Raw genomic sequence first — 22101 nt, forward strand, 5'->3', positions numbered from 1 at the left:
AATTACAACCTGCACTGGTACCTGAAGCGTTAGCCTGATTAACTTGCCTTTACGTAATTGACGATCAAGATATAAGATCGTCGATGTAATGCAGTGCGAGTGTTTTTGTCTAGAATTTTCACTCATGAATTACATGAAATTATAGTAATTTTAATAACAACGTCGAGATAAGTACCGCGTTATCGTTGAGAACGTTATAGAGCAGTGATTCCCAAAGTGGTCTATATCGACCCCCAGGGGTCTACGACGACTTGGAAGGGGTATATGTCAGCGAAAAAAAATTAGGGGTCCATGAAAAAGAAATGGAGGTCAACGACATCAAGTTTATTCCTAAGACTAAAAGCATTTATTTTTTGCTTATTTATTTTATTTAACACAGATTAATTTTAATTTGAATTAACCTAACATGTGTGTATTTTTTGAATTTTCATTACACTTTATAAATTATCATACACGTTATAAATTTCAATCTTTCAATGTCCACTTCATACATCGACTTTCAAAAATACATTAGAAGATAGTGAATTTGATGAAAAACAATATCAGGCAAGGAGGGATCCACCAAAAATCGAAAAACATGGCAAGGGGTCTATGAGAAAAAAAAAGTTTGGGAACCTCTGTTATAGAGGGTAAATGTTTTTAAATTCCATTTTAATTTAATAATGTCTCATTTCGGTCATTTCCTATGGTTAAAATGTAACAATACGATTATAGTAACATTAAACATAAAGGGTAAATCCACTCACGAGTAGGCAAAGGCTATGAAACTAAAAAAGTTGAAGCCTGAGTAGGGTCATGATTAGCGTTGCGTAAGCCGTAGCTAGATTTCAGATTCACTTGGACGTTAGGTAATTAAAAAAAAAAAGCAGTGTCCCACGCACCACCGAGTGCGATTGAGGGTTAAAATAATAATAATATAATAAAACCCTTATCCGCACCCTAATGGTGCATAGGGCACTGCGTCATATAAACGCAGTGTTATCTTGATCGTTTACGCATGAAGGAAAGGTGATCAGCCCTCCGCTTCAGGTACCAGTCCAGGGTAATATTGAATAAATATAACAGTGAAAAAATCACTTATATTTATTTTACCCCCCTTTGGAATCGATCCCGGGACCTACAGAACGGTAGCGGAGCGTGCTGACCATTACACTACGGAGGCGGACAAGGTTAAAATAATGCGGATAGTGGAATTTTTATTTTAAAGGCACCCGAACTGCGGTGTCAGCCAAAGGCACGTTGCAATAAACGAAGGTACGGGAATAAAGGAATTAAGTCCAGGACAGGAGCGTGTCGGGGCCACGTGATCGGGGAAACGGCCAATGGCGGCCCACCCACCCCAACCCTCAGACGAAACGAAAAGATTTTCACTTATATTTACTTTCAGTCTAGACGGCGGGCGTCTTACAACTGCTTCCAGAGTATATAATAATATAATCTACAGGGTGTGACGCCGATGAGGAAATTCAATTTCAATTTCAGGATATCCAACAGATGGCGCTTTGTCACATGGAATAAACACAAATTTTAAATGTCGAATAATATGGATATTTAATTTTAGGTTAAATAGTGAATTTTGTAATGCCAAATAAGAATGAATGTAGATTACCGAGTATCATTTTCCGTATGACGGAAGTGTCATTTATACAGATGATTGACACTCATCTATACTCAATTGGACATTAAGTCGCAATTGAACATATCGCTCACTCCTTTCAAGAACGTCTTAAATAAAGGGTCCGCCAAATAACTTTTTTTTTTTGAAAATGCTATAAAAAAAAAACTAAAAAACTTCGGCTGTGTGGCACGTAGCGCCGTCCTGTTGAAACCAAATGTTGCCAATATCCTCCTCTTCAATTTTTGTGAACAAAAATCCGTTCAACATGGCCCGATAACGATCGCCATTGACTGTAACGGCCACTCCTTGCTCATTTTCAAAGAAAAATGGCCCAATTATGCCTCTGGACCAAAATCCGCACCAAACAGTGACTCGTTTTGGGTGTACCGGCTTTTCAATGTATGCGTGCGGGTTTTCTGTGCCCCAAATACGACAATTTTGCTTGTTTACATACCCGCCAAGATCAAAATGAGCTTCATCCGAAAAGATGATTTTTTTGGCAAAATCGGCATCTTCTGTAAGTCGATCGCAGGCCCACTCAGCGAAGCGAAAACGCATTGGATGGTCAGTTGGCTTCAACTCCTGAACCAATTGGACTTTGTATGGCGTCATACCAAGGTCTTTATGCAAAATTCGTCTCAATGATGTCTCCGAAATGTTCAATTGTTGAGAACGACGGTGAATTGATGTTGATGGCGCTTCACGCACACTTTCTGCCACAACATCGATATTCTCGGGTGTACGCACTGTTTTTGGCTTTTCACGCTTTGGTTTATCGATGAGGATGCCAGTTTCTTTCACTTTTTTCACAAGATAACGAACATACGGAGCTGACGGTGCTTCTCTTCTTCCAAAAACCGTACGCAATTTTCGCACACATTCTGCAACATTACCATGATTTTCAAAGTAATGTCGCAATATTTCCCAGCGTTGTTCAAGCGTATACACAACCATATTCGCTCAGCGGAAGGATAAAACTAATTATCTGTCAAATCAGACATGAGCTAAGTGTTACCATTCACGAAATAAGCACTAGTTGAAAAAAAAAACTTTAGATGGCGGACCCTATAAAAAATCGTCAATTTTCAGTTGTGCATGTTTTCGGAATGCCCAGAAAATGTACTATATCCCAGCAAAAGCGGCATATTTTTAACTTAATTTCTAACCGCTACAGGGCAGAAAGTGTTGTTTTTGCATTTCGAGGAGAAGGTATGTTTTAATTATTTTTTTAAATATACTAAATATTTTTCAAATGGAGAAAAAACCTTCAGGTTGTAACATAAAATATCTGTTGCACAGTAAAAAGTTCAATAAGTGGCTTGATATTTATTTTTAATACATTTTATTATATTTTTAAACTTTAAAAAAGATCTCCTGAAAATTCAAGTTTTTTGATACATGACGTTGTTGAAAGAAGTGAGCGATATGACAAAAAAGTACAAAAGTATCAAATTAACTAAGTTTTACTTGGTAAATACCGCAATTTCTAAAAATCTAATGTGACATGTGTTTCGATGCATTCCGCATATTTAACACCGTGTTTAAAAATGATGCGGAATGAGAAACACGTGTTACAAATAGATTTTAAGAAATAGTGATATTCACCAAGTAAAACTTAAATTAAATATGGATAGATATAACCATAAAGTGACTGCCGAATTAATTTGATTTCATGAATTAATTCGGCACTCACTTTATGGTTATATCTATATTTATTTAATTATATATGTAATTAATTAATGAAATCAAAGATAATTACAAGACGGTAAGGCGCTTTTGATGCCACATTAGTGAGATAAAAATTAGAGTGCAAACATTAGTTACATATATTTCGACCCCCTCGGGAATCGAACCCGCGGCCTAATGCACGACAGCCGACCAGTTCCTTCAGTCTTACAAACATTTATTTTAATAAAGACGATTTATTTTTAGCTATACTGATAATAAAATTATCAAATTCTTTGTTTAATTTATTTATTGCGTCCGTGTAATCTACACGTCTTGTTTAGTAGATTGTTGTGTTGACAGCGATATATTTTACATATTTTGTTTTATTTACTGAGTAAAAAATTAATTAATCAAAAACAAAAACTATTTAAAAAAACCTGGTTTGCAAGTGGAATACTCATATTATATATAGTAAAATAACAAGTTTATATTTTTTACACATTTAATTTATTTGACTAATGTATAATCGTTGCCGTCATTGCCAGACTGGTAGATGTCGTCAACGACGAAACCCGGTTACTGGTCAAATAAAATAAATGTGGAAAAAAATATTTATGTGTTATTTTATTATATAAAATGCAGTTCCACCAATACGTGTCAGTCCAAAACTTTACATTGAGATATTCCTGATATATCAATGCGATATTTATTTATTTAACATTAAATTTACTTTTTTGATCACTTGAGTTTTGGTACACCGTGTACAGTAGGTAATGCAATATATATTTTTTTAATATTATAGGTTCGTCTGCCTCTGTGCAGGTATCTCCAAACTAAACTTAGACCCGTCTCACACAAGCTGACATATTGTAGTCTGAGAGCTTTGGAAAAAAAAAACTTATTTTTTACGAGCAGCGCGCGGAGGTCGGTGCACTCGCAGGGCGATGCACCGAACCGGGGTTAGAAAATCGAGGACTGAGGACTTTGTTCCAAAAATGGAAAGACTTGAAAATAAAATAAAAACTGCGTATAACGAACAGTCGACGAATGATCGTTGTAGATACGACTCTATTTCAAAACACGAGACTATTTCAAGAATGAAAAATAACGAATTTACAAATTATAGCGTGTTAAAGGTTGGCGAAAGCGGTAATTAATAGCGATAAGCATAATGTGTCCATCCAACATACAATAAGAGACAAAAGACTCAAGGAATATTACAGACAAAAAGCTCAATAAATATTTATAAGAATAGGTCGAAGGCTTGCATCGTACCACAGTTATTAAACTAATTATCAAATACAATACAATCGATTAATTTATTATTAAAACAGGTTATAAAAAAAGGTGAATATGGAAGTCTTGGTGTTTACAGGGTTTTTGACCTGCTATAGGCTGGTTAAGTGAACGCTGAACACACCCATGATTGATAACCACAAAACTTAAAAAAAATGATAAATGAGATATTTTTATTTTTATTTTTAAAGGTACGTGTGATTTCCAAAAACTCAATCTGTGGTTTGCAATCATGGGTAAAATGGTGATTTAACTAGCCTATGACTAATCGTAAGCCTTGTAAATGCCCAGATAGCCATATTCTTCATCGAGATGTCATAAAGTTTAAAAAAACTAATGAGTGGAGAAAAACCAAATTCGTGAACTAGGATTTGAATTTTTTCATGTGTGTAAGATATGAAACTGTTAATTGAAAAACTCCTAGTAAATAAAGCTTTAAAGTAAAAAAAAAATTGTAGTAAATAACGTTATATATTCAAAATAACGTCAAAATTATATATTAAAATAACAAAAATTAAAAACAACCATGACCAAAAATACAATTTTTCTGAGGAGAAAAAAATACGTTAATTGCTTTTTTTGTACACTACTATATTTTCCGGTCGTACAAGAAGGATCTTCAAGACCATAAAGCAAAAAATACTCCAAATTTTCTCTGCAGTGGACTGCACTATAAATGAAAATAGCCTTTATCTCCTTTCGAGTTCAGTTCTCGAGTTCGCAGACCGAAGCGAATTCGGCGGTGTCACCTCCCCGCGCCCAGACCGTAGGGCCGCAATATCTGCCAAAGCCTTCCAGCCCCCGCCCCGGCCCTCTGCCCCGGCCCCCGCCCCCGCCCCCGGCTCGGCCCCCGTCTGCCGGGGGAGCCGCAGACGCATTTAATATAGCCCGCACAGAATAAACATAATTTAAATACGACGCCATTATTGCAACGCCAAAGGCCTACGTCACAGACGCCCGGAGTGCGCTCACAAAGAGGAGTGTGTTTCTTTTCAAAAGACAGCAAATTAAACCCGGTTGGAATCCTGTTGACCGTACCGACACATTGTCAACTCGGATAGTTTCAACATTAGACGTGATAATGGTAACATACAGTGAAACTACGAAATAAATTCGATCCATAAAGCTTTTCATAACCTAAAAATAATTTTCCCATAGTGAACAATAAATAAAAGTTTTGTACTGATATCATAATATAGATAGAAAAATAGATAAAATAATAAATATAGAAACAAATGAGAGAAGAACTGGACTGGTTATCTATAAAAAAAGAGACTATGGTGATCTTTATTTATAAATATTTAAACAATAAATTACCCAAATATTTTAAGGATAAAATAGATTTAAACAAAAAATTTCATGAACATATTACTAGAAATAAGGATAGAATAAGACTGCCATTGTTGAAAAACAAAACGAGTCACCAAATTGTTTAATGTATAAGGGTTTGAAAATGTATGATGAGATGCCTGAATGTATGAAGAATGAAGAGTCTGAAAGAATTTAAAACTAAATGTTTTGTTTACTGTAAAAAGATGTAAACATATTTATGATGTTAATTAAGTGTAAATAATAGTTTATATTAGTGTAATATAAGCTAATTAAAGAAAAATATATAAAAATGAAATTAGAATTGATATTGCTATTTCTTGGTGGAACTGCATTTGTAAAAATAACTTAGTATATAGTTTTTTTCCACATATATTTTATTGACCAGTGACCGGGTTTTGTCGTTACCGACATCGTCGGGCTGGTTTGAGGCTAGACAAAATTCTATATCATATTCACAACATGGCAGGGGTTGAAAACCATGATTTATATAACTTTGTAGCGCTGAAGTATAGGTTTGTTTGAAAAAATCAAACTGGGCCTCACTTCCTGTATCTTCTCTAGTCATTTATGATGTATTTACATCATAATAAAAGTAAGTCAGAGGTAAAGCCTATATTTTTTTTTATGTAATACGAGATCCTTAGATTCACTGAAAAAAATATGCTTGTTTGTTGGTTTATTCTCCAAAAACTTATTATAAGCTGCTACTGTAGTTTAGATCGGGAAAAATTTGTATTCCTAACGTTGAGAAAAGTAAAGCTTACCCAATGGAGTCCATACATGTTTTTTTTTTGCTAAAGAATGCTGCAGCAAATATTTCTATGTTGTAGTTTTTTTTTAATATAATTTAAACAACTGCAATTCAAATTAACATAAAATGAGTTTCAAAAACGCAACTTTCAGTTTATATTAAAGATATTATTTTTTTTAAATTAAATTGATTAAAAAAATTATATTTGTTTAAAAATATTCTCTATTTATTGAATAAATAATGCAAAATATTATTTTAACGTATATATAAATTATGTGTGACGCGATTTTTATTTATTCAAGTTCAAAACAATAATGAAATAAAATCATCTTCGGTGTTATCTTCACTGCCACTTATTTATGACGCGCGTATGTACATATATAATACTTTCAATCATTTTCCTTATTTTTTTATACTAAATAAATGCAACATTTTGAATTCAGATTCATAATGGCAAGAATATTTAAGCATAAAAAATATACAAGTGTGCGACCAACTGAAAGGAAAATTCAAATCCAAAATCACTCGTACACGAGTGGAGGTTAAAAAAAACTCAAAGTAGTTACTCAATTATCAATTATTTAATCTACATCGATATCTCTTAAAATGGCACCTACTCCCTTATATACGCATTCTTTTTCTCAAATACATAAATCCATGAGTCCAAATACGTTACTCCCGAGTTTCTAAAGACGAAGATAAACCTTTTGGGCCGCAGACTCTAAGAGAAATTAAATTAGCCGTGGGTATGGTGCGGGGGGCGGGGGGCAGACAGGACAGTGACCCGCCGGCGGGGAGGGGGGGCTGGCGAGGGGAGGGGGAGGTCACTGGACTGCAGCAGCCGTCGGAAGGGGTGCGAAAATAAGGGATGCAATTGGTAAAACGTTTTTTTAAACCATTTTTGGCGTTCATTCGCACCAATCGTCACGCAATTTGAAAAGTGACGCTATATAGTACGGGGGTCATTTGTATTTTGTACGTCGTGAAATTTCACGATTACTACGCCCCGGCGAACCAAAAATGTGCCGATATTTGAATCCTGAAATGCTAAAAACATTAATTTTATCTTGATTTTTTAATATAGATGAAAAAGAATATGGAAATCTGAGATTTTTGGGGCTTACGACTTGTCATAGGCTGGTTTTTGTCATAGGTAATTAAGATATGAAAGCAGAAAATGTGCCGATATTTGAGTGAATTCGAGATCCTGTATAATCCCGAAAACCTGAAAACAGTAATTTTATCATGATTTGTCAATATAGATAAAAAAGAATATGGAAATCTGAGTATTTTCAGGGATTACGGCCTGTCATAGGCTGGTTTAAGTAATAAGGAAATGAAAGCAGAAAACGTGCTGATATTTGAATGAATTTGGTGAATTCTCGTTGAATTCAGAAAATCTGAAAACATTCATTTTATCTTGATATCTCAATATAGATGAAGAAGAATATCAATAATAAGAAGTCGGAGTATTTACAGGGCTTACGACATGACAAAATGAAAACATAAATACAAAGGTGCGAAGTGCACCGCGTCGAATTGACGCTGCGTTATCTTGATCTTAAATCATACGAAGACATAGCGATTAGTCCTATGCTTCGGATTTTCAGATCCAGGATTTGAAGAAGTTTGGTACAATATTGATGACGATAAAGAGGAGGGTGAAGGATATCACCGTTAAATGGAAAAGTATATGGAGGAGGAATATTAGAGCAAGCAATTTGATAAGCCACGCCCAAGTCTTTTACGATAGAAATAATACATAATTTAGGCAAATAAAATATTTTATCTTTTAATCAGTATCAATATTGGCAAGACCTGATGGGTATAAGACGTGCAGTTTCCTTCCACTCCTTAACCTTTCGTCTCTACCTTCTACCCTTCACCACCCACTATATAAGATCACCCCACCCCTTAAACGTAGACACTCGTAGCTGTAGCCAACTCTACGTACCGCATAGTGGAAATACGACGAAATTAAGAGACCAGACATGGAGCATTAAAACTAGCGACAAAAGTTACATATTTTATGTAAATAATATTTTATGATCTCAAGAAACTAGTATGCATTGGCAGTGTACAACATATAATATGTATAATATTAGCTTTGGTTATTTAAAAAAAATATTTTTTGTATCTTTATTATTTGTGTTCTAGTCTTGTTAATCTTAATCCCATGTCCCAAAATGAGAAATAGAAATTACTCATCGGGAATATTGCATATATGATTTATGTATGTAATAAGTTTTGAAAAAAAAGTAAGATACTGTTAATATGTGTTGAGTGAAATGATATGGTATTTTGTATATTAAAAGCATTGTTATTATTGTGGTTTAGTAATATACAACAAACAAAACCCTAATCCACACCCTATGGTGCATAGGGCACTGCATCATGTAAATGCAATGTTATCTTGATCGTTAACACATGAAGGAAAGGCAATCAGCCCTCCGCTTCAGGTACCAGTCCAGGGTAATATTAAATAAATATTAGAGTGAAAACATCACTTATATTTATTTGACCCCCTCCCTGGGAATCGAACCCAGGACCTACAGAACGGTAGTCAAGCGCGGTGACCATTACACTACGGAGGCAGACAATAGTAATATAACACTCTCCTTATCACTCTCATTCAATTTGTGTGATACCATTTTAAAGTGCTAATTTACTTTTAACATTATTTTTTCAAAGTTTTTTTATCGGTTTTTTTTTCTTTAGAATATAATAGAAAAACTCTTATCCTTTTAATAACTCCTTTCTTTTGAAAACCATATAATTATTTCAAAGAAAAACTTATTTTGTTCAATGCAAAAACGGTGTTTTAAAGAATAAAAATAATTACGTAAAATGTTATCTGGATTTAGAGAAAATTAAGTTGCGACTTTACGAATGTCGAAATGCGATCTCTCAGAAGAATGTGCGACAAAACGATGTATGATAGATGTACGAATAGTGAAATAAGGAAGGAATGCAAAGCTGAGATAAGCATTATCGATAAAATTAAGAAAGGTGTGTTGAGATGGTTTGGGCATGTAGAACGAATGAGTGAGGAAGAACGGTAAAACAAATTTATGAGGCAAATGTTAGCGGGAAAAGAAGCAGAGGAAGACCGAGAAAAACATGGCACGATCAGGTATGCCAAATACTTGAATGTGGTCAGGTTAGGAGTCGTAACGATCGGCGGGTATATATGAGGAGATGCATGAACGTGGAAGAGGCGAAGAATGTTTGCAAGGACAGAGTGGTGTGGCGCTCTATTCTCTCTGCCTACCCCTGCGGGGAAGCGGCGTGATGGTTAGTTAGTTAGTCAGTTAGACTTTACGAATAATGGGCCTTAACATATTACTAACTCATTCCTATATAAATGCCGGTAGCATCAGAATAATTAAAGTGTCTTGACGCAGATGAATATTAAGATCTGGGTATATAACAGTACCCTAAACACCATTGCTTGTCTGTGAAATTAGGTTAAAAACTAAATATTATAATACAAAGCATACACATGCGAAAGTTCATATTCATTGGTTACAATTTTCGTGATGATTGTTTCGCTTCTTCATGGTTAGTCTCCACCCGTCTCTATCCTCCGTCCGTCTCTTCAACTCAGCGTACCCGCTACAACGAATGTCGGAGATAATTAGGTCCATGTAGGTTAAGCGGGGGTCGTCCTCTGTAGTTTGTACCTTTGCACATGTCCGCAATGGTAAGAAGCAAGCCTGGGTGTCTTATATTACGGCTTATCCATTTGGCTCGCTGTTGCGTTAGTTTATTTAGTAAGCATCTAGACTCCTAAGTCCTCCTTGTCCGCCTCCGTGGTGTTATGGTCAGCGTGTTTCGATACCGTGCTAGAGGTCCCAGGTTCGATTCCCAGGGGGGGTGAAAATAAATATTAGTGATTTTACACTGTAATATTTATTTTATATTACCCTGGACTGGTTCCTGAAGCGCAAGAGTGATCACCTTGCCTTCATGCAAGTAATGGTCAAGATAACACTGCGTCAATTCGATGCAGTGCCCTATGCAAAATTGGGTGCGGATAAGGGTTATAAGTCAGTTAGTAAGTAACTCCTTAGTCCTGCTTAAAACCTCATTGTTGCCTGCATGTTCCGACCAATGAATCCCCAACATGCGCCTGTAGCACCATATCTCAAACCATGAAAGTTAGGTTATCTGCCCAATAGTCCATTAAAGTTAAGGCCCTCTTATACCGCGGTAAGTATAACATTTCATTATTCATCGCTATCACTCCATTACTAATAAATAATATAAAAAAGCAATAAATATTACGATTATCGTAGGAGTGCTGCAGGAAGCGGCGAGAAGACAGAGGATCACGTGTAGAGAAAACGAAAAGACGAAGAGGAAGCGGATCAGGACTGGCACGTGATGCCACGTGGAGTAATAAAACATTTCATGCAACTGAAAGTGTGATTTACTACGTCCTGCTACAGAGCCGTAACAGAATATTTCAAGGAAGGGAAAGTAGAAGTTTAATGGAGAAAAAGGAGTTAAAACTACCAGAGCAAAAAACAATTCAAATATACCAATTAATCAACTGCAGTACGATTCAAATATACCAATTAATTAACTGCAATATGCCTTTGTTTCTAATTGTGTGAAACTTTTGGCTGTTTAACTAAAAATCCCATACAAAAAAGACATCGAAAGGATACTTACACCTTGGATCCTACCATCGCCCATTAAAAATCAATATTTCCTATAGTCAATTATCACCGAGGTCTCGTCATTTAAAAAACGACATAAACGCAACCCGTTTCGTTTTGTTCACGCAGATTTTCGACGAAAATAAATAAAAATTAAGTCGTATTGTCAAAGCGATTCTTTCAAGGTAATGCATGTATAAGGTAGATTTATTTAAAAAAAGGATCTTTACATAACTTGCGTTTACGATATTTTATAAGAAAAGGTTCGATTGTATTAGGAACACAGCATTATGCATGGTTGCGTCGTTAGTTGCATGGTCCTATAGCATGGACCGATCCAGCAAGCGCTGGCTAAATAAAGTAATTTTAAAACAATAAAATATGGGGAAAAAAATAACCGTGTCCTCGTATGTTATACCATATTGTCACATACATGTAGTTACTTTTCATTTCTGCTGAAATGCAATCAATATTCGATTTTAAAAAGTATCGGATTACGAGATTTGTCGGACTTTAGAAAGTTTTATGTTGATTCATTAATACTGAACTGCAACATCGCGTGTCAGAGACTTACCCCTTAAGGAAAAATTCACGACTTCACAATCGATACTTTGTTTAATATTCCAACAATTGAGGAAGAACCTTAATCAAAATCCACCCGAGGCCACCCAGTTTTAAGCTTAAATAATAGGTTTTATTTAAAACTTAAGCGCCGGCGAGCACGACAGTGGTTAATGAATTTTTCCGCTAGTTGCCGCCATAAGACATTACAAAATTTATGATTTATACGAATCGGGTGGAGCGAATAAATTATAGCCCCGATTGAGAAACCACTCATTTTGAATCGATTTTTTTGTAAATTTACTATACCTTATATATACTTAGTGACAACCCACGCGATGTAAACAATGGAATTTGTATAATTGCGGTTTTCAGAAGAAAAAAAAATATTAGGGACCAAAAACTAATGGCTAAGATATGCCTGTATAGAGATGTTTCTTTGGAATAAAAATAAACAAATATTCTCAATATTATTAATATTTAAAGCATTTACTTTGTGGTTAGTCATTTTTACTTATTTATTTTTTTACAAAAATGTTAATAAAATTAGTATATAACCACTCACCGAGATTTTTACGTCTACCGGTTTCGAGACGTACCCGTCTCTTCGTCAGGACAATTGTTTGCATGCTGTGTTAGTGATTGTCCTGACGAAGAGACGGGTACAACATGAGTTTACAATACAATACGCCCAAACAAAATTGATTATCTTTAAAAAATAAAAATATGAAAGTCGAAAAAATATGGAAAACTATATATTATTTGTAGTTGTTTTATTATTTTAAAAATATACATAACGTAAACCGATTATTAAAGTATTATTCTTAATAAATTATTGTTATGAAGAAATATTATAGCGGTGTCCAATTTATTGAATGATGTCTCGGTGACTTGTTGGAAAAATGAGAATTATGAAGAAGGAAAAAATATTAAAAATTCAAATTTGTCATGTTTACAACCAGTCAGTAGATTATAATTACATCTCAAAAAGCTGAAAATATAAATGTTGCTTTAACCCTCCCTTCTCGGTGTTGTGTACCTTGTACACATTGTTTCTGACAATAATTATAATATCTTTATAAATACAATAAATACAAGGCTAAGATTTTACTCCATAACATATTTACGCATCGGTTTAAAAAATAGTATTAATAATAATCAGAATTTATCGGGTACATCGAAGGTATTTTGTGAACAGCGCGAGAAGAGTGTACAGGAACCGCGACACTATATTTGCATCCCACTCTTGCATACTTGCACTGTGCAAGCGTGAAGAACTCAAAGCTCAATGTTCTCTGGCTAGCTAGTGGGCTAGGGGCAGAAACTCTTGAGCTCTTAAGCTTTTGACCAGACTGGACCTATACTTGTTCCGTGAACGTTGCCAGATGGTTTTTTTAATGTTTTCAGCAAATAAACCTAAATTATTATAATTTTTTACTTCATTTATAATCAATTAAGGGGATTAGCTATGAATGTCCGTATTTTTCTGATTTAAAATCGTTATTTTTTTTTTGTGTAGTGACTACCCAACACCGGAACGCGCGTTTTATTTTAGCACCGGAAGGGAAAGGTTAATCAGATGAACTGAGCAAACAACAGAAAGGATCCATCATCCTGGTTGGTGATGTCGGGTGGAACAGTGAGAGAAACACAATAGTATAAAAGGATGCTGTACAAGTTGAAAATTATTTTAAAATCCACTTACTGAAGTCTATAAGGAGTCTGCCATACCCCTGTCGCTGGTAGGGCGGGAGGGTGAGGATACAGGACACGTTGTAATTCAACAAGGAATTCTTTTCCTGTAACAAAAAAAGAAAATGTCAATAAATATACAACATTTTGAGTGTGTCCAAATACTTGTTCACAAACCTGGATTATCTCCAATTTATATATAATATATTTAATTCTATATATATATATATATATATATATATATATATATATATATATATATATATTGACATCTCAACATAGATGAGGAAGAATACGGAAATCTGCGCATTTAAGGGGCTTACGACCGTCGCGACGCGTCGACGCGTCGTAGGCTAGATAGCTAGGTAAAGCGATCACTTAAACCAGCATATGACGGTCGTAAGCCACGTAAATGCCCAGACTTACATATTCTTCTTTATCTATGTTGAGATGTAAAAAAAGGTAATAAAAAATATCAATAAATGTATGTCAAAAACATGTAAGTATACTTCGACAAATTAATTTGTAGAATTGTAGCGGCGCACAGTAGTATTTTTTAAAATTCATATGAAAAATGATTTTTAAAGTACAAAATTTGTAATAAATGTATAAAAATAAGTTGATTCTATTTTCGACCATTCTATAAATAAGTTTGTCGAAGTGTAAGTATTAAGAAAAGACAAAAACGGGATAAAACAAATAAATAGTGAATTTTTAATACTATTATTAGATTTTTTAATAAGTAAATAATAATCTTAATTGTAAGGTGGTATATTTTGGAAAAAATTGTGAGACACTCATATTGTTTACTTAATTACTCGTATATTACGCGAATATTGTGAACAAAGTACGATTATTAAGATGTTTTCATCAACAGATGATCATAAAAATGTTATTGAGTTCACCTGTCGATGAAAACATCTGTAGTTTTCGAAACTAATCGTGTGTAATAAAACTCAATTGGCGGTCTAATATATATGTTTAATTTTTAATAATCGTTATGTCATTCAACAAAGCAAAGGTCCAGCAATCGTTAAGTTAAATTTCTCTAAATCCAGGTAACATTTTCCGTAATTGATTTTTTTCTTGAAACACCATTTTTGCATTGAAAAAATAAGTTTTCCGACGAAATAATTATATAGTTTTGAAAAAAAAATAATTATTGAAATGTAAGGAGTTAAAAAATATTAAAAATATTTTTTCTTTTTATATATTCTAAAAAACAAAAACTATCCAAGTTACATTAGTTTTTAAAAAATCGGCCCAAAGAGACATGTGACCTCTCCGGTGGTCTCCGGTGGAATAAATGTGACTTAACGAATGCTGGGCCTTAATGCCAAATCAATAAAACATTATGAACTTATGTACGTATGTTCACGTGTGATGGAAATCACAATAAATGCATTACGACTATCTGATACTGGCGCTCTTTGTCCCTTGTCCTAAAACACTCCAATGTCCTTGGTCGGTTCTGAGACGAAGTGCACTTGTGCATCAGTCAACGCGGATTCACTCTTCCGTTTTGGTCCAGTCGCTAAAATTAGCCACCCGTGGACCAATCCACGAGCTGATACCCTCTCGCCTTGTCCGTTTGGCGACTATGACTAATAATAAAGATATTATTATTTGACATCTCAACGTACGTGTCAGTTGCCCTGGTGATTTGACTGGGAACTCTAAAACGTACGCGTTCCAGCAATGGATAAATATCACGATTGGCTAATAAATTAAAATGAAAAATCACAATGTTTTGAATATTGAAAGCATTAACTTACATATATTAGTAATAAATGTAACCCTGAAGAGGGCAACAGGTTGTTGCCGAAACTAGTTGGTTAATAAAAATGTGAGTGGATCAGAACACAAAGTATTTTTATTTCTCGAAATAATATAGAAAAATCACAAGACTATCGGTAGCATTCTTATTGAAATATGTAGAGAAATAAGGGATATATATGAAGGTTTAAACTTTAGACATTTTTATAAAACAAAAAACGTGCGTTCGCATACGTCATCGAACGTTTTATGACGTCATATGGTTTATTGTCTATGGTTTATAGAGCTGTAATAGTAGTAATGTGGATTGTTTGTTTACCACTACAATACCATTTGTGTTATACAAATACGAGGGGAGGTGGGAGGGTGGACCATAGACATCAACAAATAGAGCCGCCAATAATTTAGCAATGACACCAACATTAAAATAACTCCATCGTTTCTGTGACGTCATTCATTAGCAACTTACAAAATCAACGTTTTTACGAAGGCGAATTTTTCAAAAGGAAATATTGATTATATCGGCTGTTATAGACACAAAACGAGTCTTACACGATCCTTTTATAGGTTGAGTATGTTAAATTATATATTCCTTACGAGTGATAATACGCTATTTCAAAACATTATACTTGAATCACTAGAATTTCACTAGAGACATCTATTGGTGAGATGAAAGAAGCTATTTATTGAGCAGAAACTTTTATATTTGTATGTGAGTTGAATGTTGAGTATGAATGTTGTTAATAATAAATATTACGACAAAAGAGTGCTGTCATCCTGCCATTGCACGTGCAAATTCGCGACGCAATCAAACGAAGACCTGAAACGAGATTAACGCGTGTTTTTATTCTTGAATTTTTCACCACTTACATTGCCGATCTCATTTAACTCACCACGTCACATTGACGGGGTTAAAACAGGCAACATTTATAGTTAAACGAATAATGACTACTTACTAATTAATAATTATTTATTACATTATAATATAAACATAATTACATACTAATATTATACATGAAACATGCAATCGACTAGTTATACTTTTTTTAAATTATGTTGTCTGGAAGGGGCACAGGAATACCGAAAAAAAACTTGGCACGATCAGGTATGCCAAATACTTGAAAAGGGTCAGGTAAGGAGTCGATATAATCGGCGGGTATGTATTAGGAGATGCATGAACGTGGAAGAGACGAATAACGTTTGCAAAGACAGAGTGGTGTGGCGTTCTATTCTCTATGACTACCCCGGCGGAGAAGCGGCGTGATGGTTTGATGGATAGTTACGTTGTCTGACTAACTAAAGTAAATCCCCCATTCAAAGTTAAAAAAAAAAGACAATTATTTAATAAATAAAAAAGTACAAAATGATGTTTTCTAAAATAAAACTACTTGTTTTCATCACTATTTATTAGTACAATTTTTCCAACCGGTTTCGACAAGAACTTTGTCATCATCAGGGTTTATGTACTAATTCTAAAACATTGAAATACTCATAGTTAGGTTATAAGTATCTGCGAAAAACATTCAAGGAAAAAAATATTATGCAAATATTCAAATATTTTTTGAGATTAAGCTGACCCTGACGGTCTACAAAGACTGGGAAAGATAAGTTGGATGGAGCCAGGAAGAAGAACAATTCTTGAGATTTATAACAGAAAAAAAAACACTGAAATCAGATGAAAATTAAGTGAACGGCAGATAAAATATTAATGAAAACCGTCAAAAGTCATCAATTGCTCAGCATTTCCCTGATCAATGTAACCAACAACCGTCCTAGCTTAGCAGTACCTTTGCCTTTTCATGGCTCAGACATATCGCTCACTCCTTTCCAAAACGTCGTAAATCAAAATCAAAAATCGTCAATTTTCAGTTATGCATGTTTTCGGAATGCCCAGAAAATGTACTATATCCCAGCATAAGAGGCATATTTTTAACTTAATATTTACCTACAACATTTTGAGTGTGTCCAAATACTTGTTCACAAAATCTGGATTATCTCCAATCATAGGAGTTATTTTCATATTATTTTTTAACATCTCATCAAAGGTGAAGAAGAGTATGGAAGTCAGCCCCGTAAATGCCCAGACTTCCATATTCTTCTTCATCTTTGATGAGATGTTAAAAAAATATATATATTTACCCGCTACAGGGCAGAAAGTATTGTTTTTGCATTTTGAAGAAAAGGTATAGTTTAATTACTTTTTTAAATATACGAAATATTTTTCAAATGAAGAAAAAAACCTCCAGGTTTTACCTAAAAAGATCTGTTGCACAGTAAAAACTTCAATAAGTGGCTTGATATTTATTTTTAATACATTTTATTAGATTCTTAAACTTAAAAACGATCTCCTGAAAAATCAAGTTTTTATTTATTTATGACGTTGTTGAAAGGAGTGAGCGATATGGTTAAAAATAGTTTAACCAATATGACTGACCGTACTGCCTTGAGCCAATATGCGACTATTATTAAGCTAGAGAAATTAGCAATGTCTAAGTTACAAAAGATATTATGTAACTTCTTGGTTCTTTTGGACGTTGCAAATTTCATACAATAAACACTTATTATAAAAAATACACACATAAATTATAAAGTCCCGATTAACTGCGATTCAGGTAGTTTTTCACCGGGTTCTTAAAATAAGTTCAATGTGATGTGTGAATGTGAACATCGAAAAATATAAATAATTTTCAACTTAAATACTTTTTACAAAAAAAATAATAATTAAAGCAGTAGAAATATAAAATAATATGAAGATGAGAAACTATATATATGGTGTACACATCACTGATTTATGAAATATATACTACAACATACACTATTCATTAATTTGAAAGAAAAGAATAAGACAATGAAAAATATCACACTTACGCACACACACATATATAAACATACATATGAATATATATATATATATATATATATATATATATATATATATATATATATATATATATATATATATATATATATATATATATATATATATATATATATATATATTTATATATATATACATATATATATATATATATATATATATATATATATATATATATATATATATATATATATATATATATATATATATATATATATATATATATATATATATATGTATATTTACACACACTTACCAGTACCTGTTTGCAACTCTGAATGCCCTCGGCATTTCTGCTATTTTATTTTTCTTACCTGTGATTCCTTCTCAATTTAATATTCCATAGACCAGTATGTTCTTCATCTTGTGCTCCTTCGCTAAAGTCATCTGTATCAGTTATAGTTAAATAATATATTTTCATACTACAAAACTAATGTATATGTTATGAGTATATTATACTCATTTCAGTAATCCCTCTTTACTCAACACTTTAAACATGCATAACATATTCTACGATGCGTAAGCAATGCTTTTTGAAATTTTATAGAAGTAATGTACGATTTCGGGCAAAAAATTTTTTTTTAAAAACAAGTGGAAATGAAAATGTGAAAGTATTTGCAAAAATATTCGAAAATATTATTAAACGAGAATAATGCGAAAAACGCCTACTTAGCTGTAGCTGTATGAGACATAATGAAGCAGAAACATGAATATGTTTGATAGGTTTTGTTGCTAAAATTGATTTGTCTATCAAGATACATTTTCAGAAACAACTGTCTTAGAAGGTGTTTCTAAGACAATTTCAAATTTTATAAAATTAATAATCATTGTTTTCATCGCTTTTTTTATTAATACAATTTAACCTACCGGTTTCGACAATATCTTGTCATCATTAGGGTTTATTTTAAATCATAAACATTAAAATACTCTCACCAAAAACTTCCACACACTCCATAAAAATCATAAATGTTATTTTTATTATGGAAGTTTTTGGTGAGAGTATTTTCATATTTTTGATATAAAATAAACCCTGATGATGACCAGGTATTGTCGAAACCAGTAGGTTAAATTTTGTAAATAAAAAAGTGGTGAAAACAAAGTTAATTACTTTTATAAAGTTTATAAAATGTGCCACAAAGTGCCTGCGGAAAACATTCTAGAAATAAATAGAATCTACTTAGTCCAAAAATGCAAAAAAAAGTAATGCAAAAAAAATGTCCCTTACTGTGTTTTGAGTTTGGACGTCCAATTAAATATTTGAAACAATTTCAAATGATTAATTGGACGCAATGTTACAGGTTTGTAACGAGACAACTTAATAATAAATAAAAAAAATGAGGCAGATCTACTTTATAGACGACCATTCTTAAGTGAAATGCACAACCGGCAATTTCAGTCACTGATCGCCGAAGATACATAAAACGTTGATTGTCTCAAATAAGGATTTCATACTATGTAGCCAAAAAAAACCAGTCCAGTGATGTAGCATCTCCCAGAAATCCCACAAAGTGTATTAATGCCACGCCGAGATGGGATCGAGTTGTGGGCGGAAGGTAAACAAAGGCGAATGCAAAACTTTCGTATGAGAAACCGCAGTCGTTCTCAGAACAAGGACCAGTCACTCGTGAACCTGAGAAAAGAACTGTCGGCCATTCAATTGGCCACTTACAGCCTCACTACAGAACGTAATTCCAGCCCCCATCGTGAGAGGTTCTGTTCTTAATCCATCGGGCAGTGTGTCATTACAATAGAATCTAATAGATGATACTTTACAATTCAATTCGATACAATTTATTCCATAATTAATTGAATGTACCAACAATTGAAGAAATTTTTAGTAGAGCCTCTATCTTACAAACTTTTAAAGAAAAAACAACTGATGTGCAAAATTCAGGTAATTCTAGATTTTCTAATAATTAAATATTATTAGAAAATCTAGAATTACCTGATAATTAAATATTGTCCGCCTCCGTAGTGTGATGGTCAGCACGCTCGGCTACCGTACTGGATGTCCCGGGTTCGATTCCCAGGGAGGGTCGAATAAATATAAGTGATTTTTTCACTGTAATATTTATTCAATATTACCCTGGACTGGTACCTGAAGCGGAGGGCTGATCACCTTTCCTTCATGTGTTAATGATCAAGATAACACTGCGTTTATATGATGCAGTGCCTTATGCACCATTGGGGTGCGGATAAGGGTTTGAATGAAATGAATGAAAAAATATTTCAAAAATGTAAAACAACATCAGCGTTAAATCATTATACGTGCGTAGGTAAAAAAAAACTTGAATAAACTTCCGGAAAACTTAAAATCTATAATAAATTATCAAACCTTTAAAACTAAATTTTAAAAAAATATATTAGAATCACCCCTACCTAGACTCCATACCAAGGAATATTTATATTTATTTTAATTAACTTCGTTGTAATTTACTTTGTTTCTAAAAAAATAATTGTAAAACGAACTCCCTCTCTAAACACAAGTATCTACTTTATTAGAGAGGTAGAAACGTTATATTTGAAATGTTTTGTATATTTCCAAACTATTTTCTATTACTTTAATATGTTATTTGTAAAAAAAAAAAAAATATGTACATGACAAACTTACATTTAATAATAATAATAAAACCCTTATCCGCACCCCAATGGTGCATAGGGCACTGTGTCATATTAACGCAGTGTTATCTTGATCGTTTACACATGAAGGAAGGGTGATCAGCCCTCCGCTTCAGGTACCAGTCCATGGTAATATTGAATAAATATTACAGTGAAAAAAGCCGAGTATTCGTTGAGTCACAACTTAATTTTATTCTTAATCCAAGTAACATTACACGTAATTGATATTTTTGAAACACCATTTATCTTTGAATAAATAAATTGGTCTTCGAAATAATTAAATGGTTGTGAAAAGAAAAGAGTTTATTTAAAGGTTAGGAGTTTTAAAAATATATTAAAATAAAAATATAAAAAATATCCAGCATACATTCTTTGAAAAAATCAGGCGCGGAAAAACGTGTTAATTGATCATAATTTCAGGATTATCGATCATATCGCGCAACAATCGATAAAAGTCCGTAATTTTGAACTTTTTTGCACTGTAATGTTTTTAATGATATGATCAACAAACAAGTAAGAAAGGATGGAATAATACACTTAAATACATTTTTATCATGCGTAAGCAATGCTTTATGAAATAAAATAAAATTAATGTACAATGTAAGCGCTACCAATACGGACAATACACACCCTAAAATGTGACGGGTATGTATGAGGAGATGCATGAACGTGGAGGAGGCGAAGAATGTTTGCAAGGACAGAGTGGTGTGGCGCTCTATTCTCTCTGCCTACCCCTGCGGGGAAGCGGCGTGATGGTTAGTTAGTTAGTTTTTAAAATGTGACAAGTTAACGCGGTTATCTCTCCATAAAATTGAAGACTCCGGAATGCCCGAGTCAAGGGTAGCATTCTTTCGCGGACGAAAAGGTCACGTCAACCCCGCTCGCGGAGCTGATTTACATAGATTCAAGATACCCAACAAAAGAAGCTGCAGTAGTAGTGAAATATTTAAATCAAGGGTGGCCAACCCGCGGCCCGCGGAGCAAATCACAATTTTTTTCCTTAAGTGTACAAAAAACCAACAAAAGAACATTCCATCGTGCGTAGTTCGTATCACATCCCATATATGGGAATATTTCACTAACCTGACAATTTCAAGACCCATAATGGCGTCAACTAGTAAAGATGTTGGACTAAAGAAGAGAATAGTAACAGAAGAACTGAGAAGTTTTTAAGACAGATGGACTATAAACTATTTTGAAATAAATATAAACTATGTGGAATTTAAAACAAAGCCAACATGCCTGA

At 33.6% G+C, this 22101-nt stretch overlaps 1 protein-coding gene across 1 annotated transcript in view; it reads right to left on the reverse strand.

Moving 5' to 3' along the window:
• Positions 1 to 22101, reverse strand: part of chm (lysine acetyltransferase chameau) — a 107393-nt gene that overhangs the window by 32621 nt on the left and 52671 nt on the right. Inside the window, exon 9 of the mRNA XM_088265805.1 lies at positions 13596 to 13689. Coding sequence (XP_088121931.1) covers positions 13596 to 13689 — 94 coding nt within the window. The remainder of the gene's footprint in view (positions 1 to 13595; positions 13690 to 22101) is intronic.

Source organism: Brachycentrus maculatus, unplaced genomic scaffold (assembly GCF_059751285.1).
Source record: "Brachycentrus maculatus isolate JH-2025_06_01 unplaced genomic scaffold, ASM5975128v1 h1tg000258l, whole genome shotgun sequence".
NCBI classification, from domain to species: Eukaryota; Metazoa; Arthropoda; class Insecta; order Trichoptera; family Brachycentridae; genus Brachycentrus; species Brachycentrus maculatus.